The sequence below is a fragment of the Homarus americanus genome, unplaced genomic scaffold (assembly GCF_018991925.1).
Source record: "Homarus americanus isolate GMGI-L3 unplaced genomic scaffold, GMGI_Hamer_2.0 scaffold50400, whole genome shotgun sequence".
Classification (NCBI taxonomy): Eukaryota; Metazoa; Arthropoda; class Malacostraca; order Decapoda; family Nephropidae; genus Homarus; species Homarus americanus.
The window spans coordinates 124,936-132,500 of NW_024747660.1; the positions used below are offsets into that span (position 1 = coordinate 124,936).

A 7,565-nucleotide genomic window follows, 5' to 3' on the forward strand; every position below is an offset into this window, starting at 1 on the left:
ATGACCTGTAATTTATGTTTTATTCCTACATATGTTATAAATACATTTGTTGTGAATGTTTTACTAGTGTCTTGTGTTTATATTACAGGTAATATATTGTATCCGATGGTTGTAAACTTGTTGCCGAATGGGATTGCAGTTATTGTACAGTTCCCTCCTCCCCCCCCACTTTTTCTCTAACTCTACTTTTTTTTACTGATGCTTGGATTAGTAAAGGAAGGAAGAGGAGTAAATAGAAGAATAAAGAAGGGGAAACAGAAAAAAATAAAGATAACAGGTGGGGGGGTGGAGCTGAGTTTCATCATGCGTCTGGATGCGCAGTTTCAACGTTACCAAACCATTTTCGGACCTTACAGCTACAGTATGGGCCGACTGCACCTGAGCAATGGGGTCGGGTTTTGCTGAATAATGTGGACAGTATACCTGTGTCAGATTGCATGTGTTTTCCAGAAGTAAGAAAAACTCTAAATAATTTCAAGTTCATTGATTATACTTTTGTAAGGTGAAAAATCCACCATACCATTAAGGCATTAGATCCGTGTTACTCAACGCAGCAGCCTTCAGATGTGAAGCTACGTAATCTATTCCTTATGGAACTTGCTGTCCAGGTGTTGTCTGTTGGAGGAGTTCCATTTTCTCATCCAACAATTTGGTATAGTGTTGCATATAGTTTTTTTCACTGAACTTTTGTACTGTTAGAGGAACTCGTGTGTGAAGGGCAAAGCCAACCCCCGGCCTCAGACACCTTCCTAGAGGGGTCCTATAGTAGGTACTGAGGAAGTTATCTCTCCTGTCATGGCGCAAGATTACCAAGAGGTAGTTTTCACAATAATCTCTTGACCGACAGAGACAAATAAAATTTTCATCCTTTATCCTTTCATAGTGAGGTCGGTTCACACCGAGGTGGGCCTACATAATTGTAGGTGGGCCCTGTTTACATTTTTAGCAATATGATATTTATATGAAGCAACGAACTTAACACTAATGTCAGTCAGAGTAGCATATGTTGTGTCATTTCATGGCTGATATAATAAAATATGAGAAAATATAATAGCTACCATAAAATGATGTTTAAACAAAAAAAAATACATGAACACCAATACAGATAACTCACAAATTTACTGACGACGACACGGTGTACTAGGTTGCCATGGAAACTAGTCTTATAGCATCCAGCTTCAATTTCTCCATAACAACGAGGCTTAAGGATGCCATTAATAAACTCATTTATATTGACTCAAGAGGTTGGAAGAGTAATTTTTTGTTGAATACTCTCCTACCTGGTGCTGATGTTCGTTATTATAGAGGTTTATGACAACCACTTATGACAAATATCACCAAATAACCTGTGAAGCTCATAGTAAATAATATCATGCTCAACCACCTTCCCTTCCCAACTGTAAAGTTAGGTACCCAGTTACAACTGGGTGAACTAGGTGTACCCTAGGCCCGAACAAGCTACCCATAGGACAAAAAGCTACAGCTGTATCCACTTTGCGGCCCCACTCCTTATTCTTTAACGATTTTTTCCCCCGTGCGTTTCATCCACACAGTGCTTTAAAGTTAATTTTGTGACCTAATCTCCTTTCTCTACGCCTCTCTCTTTCAGCAGTATAGTTCAGGAAATAAAATATAAATGATTTTCCTTTTGCTTTCCGCACTTAGGGGCGGTCACTTGCCAGCGGGACACAAACTTTTACATAGAGTCAATGTCAAACCATCCTCATTTTATATTAATAATATTCAGATGACTTTTTAATTGTCAATAATTATGTTATCCAATTATGCTGAAGGACAAATGGAACAATAAAATAACATAAAATAATATATTTGTAAATGCATGACTAATGTACATATTATGTAGCATATAATGTATAAACGTTCTTGAGCCTTCATCACACAAATGATATTGTATTAATCATCTCTGGTAGCTGATGCCCAAACAACCTTACAGCAATAGGTTTAAGCTCCCAAACAATAACCAAACTCAACACAACACAGAATAATTAGACCACTGCTAAATGTTCCGTGTTAATAGTCATTTATTTACGTTAATACCCAAAGCTATGTATAAAAATATATGCAACATTTGAAGGTTCTTGCATCGTAAATGAAGTGCAAACAATAGCTCCAAAATTGTAGCCTTTTGTACCTGATTTCGCTTAACAACATAACTTTATCGAGGTGCACGACCCAGTAGGCCATACCATATTGATGCAGAGATAATGTTATGGCACTAAAGAAGAGAGTTGTAATTGCAATAACAGTAATGAAGAACAAGTTATTGTTTGTCTTCAGTTCATACAGGCGTCTGCTTCACGTTGGTCGGTTAGTTAAGAGCAATGAAATTTCCTTAGTGTAAGAATGACATGTTTACACATCCATTGACCCTCAGACTCATGTAAAGTATTGAAGTCGCTTGTTTACACAGATCAATGAAGGTTACCACCTCCGTTACTATGTATTAAACCTTCGGCGGTCAGAAGTTCCCTTCAGCTGAATAAATTCGTCTGGCGTTAACCAGAATGAAATACCTAAGTGGTACTCTGTCCTCTAGATGGCTAATGTCAATAGGTGACCTTCATATTTACTGCCCTATTTTGTGTCTGTTGGCTGGCAATGATAATAATTGATCGCCATGTGTCATATCCTTTATATCTATCAAAACTCAACTAGGTTTTTATTGCAACTATAAGTATAGTACTAAAACGTCCATTAATAGTTTTACAATATATGATAAATATAGTAGAGGTGTCAGGTTAAGGGTCGCAGTCACTCAGCAGGAGTACAGCTCAGACTATTAACACAATGATGCTACACTTCACTAAGCTCTTACTCAGACAGTAGAAATCTCAATTACTCTCAGCAGCTAAATCTAGTCTCTGAAGTATATACTGTATAACAAGTACTTATGAATAGTTAACTCACGGTTGGGAGTTTCAGATATAAATAACAATTGATGAAACAAGGCCCAAACAAGTGTTGGCTTATCGGCCATGATAAGTAATTCTTGCTTGTTTGAAACTTGATACTAGCTACCAGCGCCATATTTTCCTTCATGCTACAGTACTCTCCTCCAGGGGCTTCACACACAGCCTGAGACATGCTGCTTTAACTGATCAGCACCAGGACAGCATTAGTGTTAGTAATATCCTGTCATTATGGTCGTGGGGGCGTCGTAGGAGGATCCACCACAGTCGGCCTGTGCTGTTTGGTACTGGGTCTTGGTGACCGTCTGGGTGATGTATTGGGGTACTTGCTGGGTCTGGGTCACCACCTGCTGCTGGACCCGGGTGGTGGTCACAGTCTGAGTAATGTACTGTGGCTCCTGCTGAGTCTGAGTCAAGGTCTGGGTGATGTACTCCGGAACACGTTGAGTCTGAGTCACCACATTGTTCTGGATCTGTGTACTGGTGACTGTCTGGGTGATGTACTGTGGCACCTGCTGCGTCTGAGTCACCACATTGTTTTGGACCTGCGTGCTGGTGACGGTCTGGGTGATGTACTGTGTCGCTTGCTGTGCCTGGGTGACATACTGCACTTGAGTACTGAAGCTGGTCACTGTCTGCAGCTGTAAAGAGAAAAGCTCTTAATTTGTTTAGAGTTTACAGTACAAGACTTATAGGATGAGTGCAAACAAATAGAGAATCATCATATGAAACATCAGTAAATGTACAATTCAATTCAAGTAACTTTTATAAGGAATGCAAATGACTACGGATAGTAACATTTATTTCGTCCGTAGGCACATCCGGCCCATACACTGTATATATTTTGTTTTCATAGATTTGATTAGGAATTATATTTTATTCACTTGATTCCTTATGTTAACATAAGAACAAAATAATGGAGGAAACTGCAGCAGGCCTATTGGCCCACACTGGGCGGTCCCATTTACACCCAAACCCTATTGCTCTTATATCCACCCAACCTATGTTTCAAGCTATCCAGCGTATTCGAGTTAATGATGATGTTTGGTAACTTGTTCCATTCATCCATTACTCTATTTCTAAACCAATTTTAGTTATTTCGGTCCTAAATCTAAATTTGACTAATTTAAAACCATTGTTGCGAGTTCGCTCCTGGTTGGATAGTTTGAGTACCTTTGTAATGTCCCCTTTGTTTAGCCCTGACTTCCATTTATACACCTCTATCATATCGCCCCTCACTCTACGTCTCTCGAGGGAGTGCAAGTTAAAATGCTTTAACCTGTCTCTGTATTCAAGGTTCCTAATGCCCGGAATAGTCTTGTCATTCTCCTCTGAATTATTTCCAAGGATTCTATATCCATTCTGTAATACGGTGACCAGAATTGAACTACGTTATCCAAGTGAGGTCTCACAAGCGCAAGATATAATCTTAAAGACCTCCTTTATTCTAACACTCCTTAGTATGAACCCAAGTACTTTATTAGCCTTGTTTCGTGCAAATACACATTGTTTACTTGGCTTACGATTCCTACTCATCATTACTCCTAAATCCTTCTCGCAGTCGGATTTCTCAATAACATCGTTGTTCATCTGGTATCTGGTTTCTCGATTTACATCTCCAAGACTAGGCACTTTACATTTATCCATATTGAATTTCATTTGCCATTTTTCAGACCATTCGAAATTTTTTTTTAGATATTCTTGAAAGTTTTGCGGAGTCTTCGTCAGATTTAATTACACGCCTTATTTTAGTGTCATCAGCAAATTTACTTATGTTGCTGTCTACGCCGATATCTATGTCGTTTATGTATATAATAAATAATAATGGTCCAAGTACTGAGCCTTGGGGAACTTCACTAGTGACGTTACTCCAATCGGATTTAGTGCCGTTAATGCTCACTCGCTGTTTCCTGTCCCATAACCACGCCCTAATCCATTTTAGAATATCTCCTCCAATGCCATGAGCCTCCACTTTTCTTATTAGTCTTTCGTGGGTGACTTTGTCGAAGGCTTTGCTAAAGTCAAGATATACCACATCTTAGTTGAGCCCGACGTCCACTGATTCGAAAACAGTTGAAAAGAATGTTAATAGATTAGTTAGACATGAACGCTCGCTTGTGAGGCCATGTTGGGAATCAATGATCAACCTTGTGCTTCTTCAGGTGATTTCGAATAGAGTTTGAAATTATTGATTTCAGTAATTTGCTTACAATTGATGTTAAACTGATTGGACGGTAATCAGAGGATAGTGATCTATCTCCCTTCTTGAAAATCGGTATTACATTCGCTATCCTCCAGGATTCTGGTACTACACCGTTTTAGGACATATCAACTCTTTAACAAAGCTCAGTTTCTTCATTCATCTTTAATACTCTGGCAAATATCTCATTAGGACCTGGTGACTTATTTGGCTTTAGTTTGTCTATTGCTTACTAACGTCGTTACCAGTCACTACTATCTCGCCTAATTTATTTCTTCACTATCTCTGTATGTAGTTGGTGCCTTGGGTATCATATTTAAATTTTCGGTGGTAAAAATTTGAAAAATAATTATTCAGATTATTTTAATGAGACAAATGTCCTTTTTTATCGTGAAATAATATAAAAGATTTACGAAAAAAATATAAAGTTGTTGGAGATCAGTTTTGAACTATTACAAGTATATAAATTAAGAAGAGTCCAACCTTGAATGTTAATGTAAATGTTTATTGTATTCCACATAGCAATATTATAATGGGAATTATGTGAGATAGACTGGGAAAACTTTACGACATAGAATAAAACAGCACAAATATAATGTCAGAGTAGCATCAGCAGTGTATTACCCCCATATTAGGGATAATAATCATGCCATGGACTGGAACAACAGTATAAATCATCATGTGTCATAGACAGATTTCTGCTTGAATCACGTTTAATTAGGGAAATGAATTCTATAAACCTTAGTGATGGTCAGTACAAAACTGATAATATGTTACTTAAATTTATATGTCAGTGACCTAAGATTAAAATTGCTGGAAAAAATTACGATGGTTTGAACCGTGTCGTATTTTTTTTTTTTGTTATATAACATGCTTCCATGTTCCATATTATTCCTGTAATGATGTGTTATATTTACTATTGTATAATCTAGTCACCCCCGCTGTTGCTGTTAAGTTTTACTGTTATTATTTGTTCAAGCCCATCTTATTTTCTTCATTTAGTATTGTAACAAGCATTCTGTGTTGCTCTATCGACCATCTGCATCGTTAAACGACCCATGTTCACCGGCTGATCGCTTGGCGCGAACCGACCATATATATAGTACTCCACCTGTAGACAGAGGCAGTTCAGTCCTCTTGTCATACAGTCCACATCCTTTGATGACACTCGTCACCTGTTACTTATACTTAATTTATTTGTGTTGTTCTGTCGCCACCAATGTGGTATATCTATGTGAGTACCTATTTATGTCTCTATTTATGTCCATCAGTATTTGCTTAGTCACATTTAAGTAATTCAGTGTTGTTTCACGTTAGTTAATTTCAGTGATAGTTTTTATATGTTTATGCAGTGTTAACGTAATCCAATGCTTTTTTTTTATTCTTTTGATGTTCGATGTTTAGTATCATTTGTGTCTTAAAAGTTTCGATGGTGAATCAATTTGTTGTGACAGCCTACGAGGCTCTTTATTGTGTTAATATTTAATTAATTAAATTCTTAAAGGTTTACTTTATTTATTTTTATTCTTCTTTATTTACTTCACTTTTTTTGTTTGGTTACGCCTAGAACCTGGATATTTAAGTAAATTAAGAGACGGCGTAACATAGTGGAGTAGGGGATGTGTGGTTCTCATGTTCTTCCCCCCAACACTATACATACTTTACGTAAATGACCTGCCTGACCCTCTCCACACCGACCCATTGACCATACAATAGGCCTACGCCGACGGCTTAGCGCAATTAGTCAGACACAAACTAGGACTTGACCATCTCACAAACAAAGCACACAGGGAACTCGAACAGGTCACACTCTGAGAACACCAACAAACTCCAACAAATCACAAATCATCAACTTCGGCACAAAAGGCACCTCGCCACATATATCTAAATCCTTACCTGGACAACCCAACACCCATTCCTGTTAGGATTTCCATTCGACGACACCCTCACCACGAACCATCACAGCAAGGCAAAGACAACGATCACAAACAAGACACTCTCAAGCATCTACAGATTCAGAACCGCATCAATCAAAACAAAACCACACTTATACATAGCCCTCGTACGGCACTCTGACATAGTACCAACACCCAGTTAGCATCATCAACCAACACTCTGACATATACCCAACACACTCCAGTTAGCATCATCAACAACACTCCTGACATAGCGTACCCAACACACGTTAGCATCATCAACCAACACTCCTGACATAGCGTACCCAATACACTCCAGTTAGCATCATCAACCAACACTCCTGACATAGCGTACCCAACACACTCCAGTTAGCATCATCAACCAACACTCCTGACATACGTACCCAACACACTCCAGTTAGCATCATCAACCAACACCAAGAAACTACAGATAAATCACTACGATACATACACAACACACACTGGACATCCTTCACCACAAACGAACACCCACATGAT

At 38.4% G+C, this 7,565-nt stretch overlaps 1 protein-coding gene across 1 annotated transcript in view; it reads right to left on the minus strand.

Moving 5' to 3' along the window:
• Positions 1–1,812: 1,812 nt before the first annotated feature.
• The window catches only part of LOC121879824 (transcription elongation regulator 1-like), a 32,630-nt gene continuing 26,877 nt past the window's right edge, over positions 1,813–7,565 (minus strand). The window contains exon 5 of the mRNA XM_042386620.1: positions 1,813–3,571. Coding sequence (XP_042242554.1) covers positions 3,143–3,571 — 429 coding nt within the window. The 3' untranslated portion in view covers positions 1,813–3,142. The remainder of the gene's footprint in view (positions 3,572–7,565) is intronic.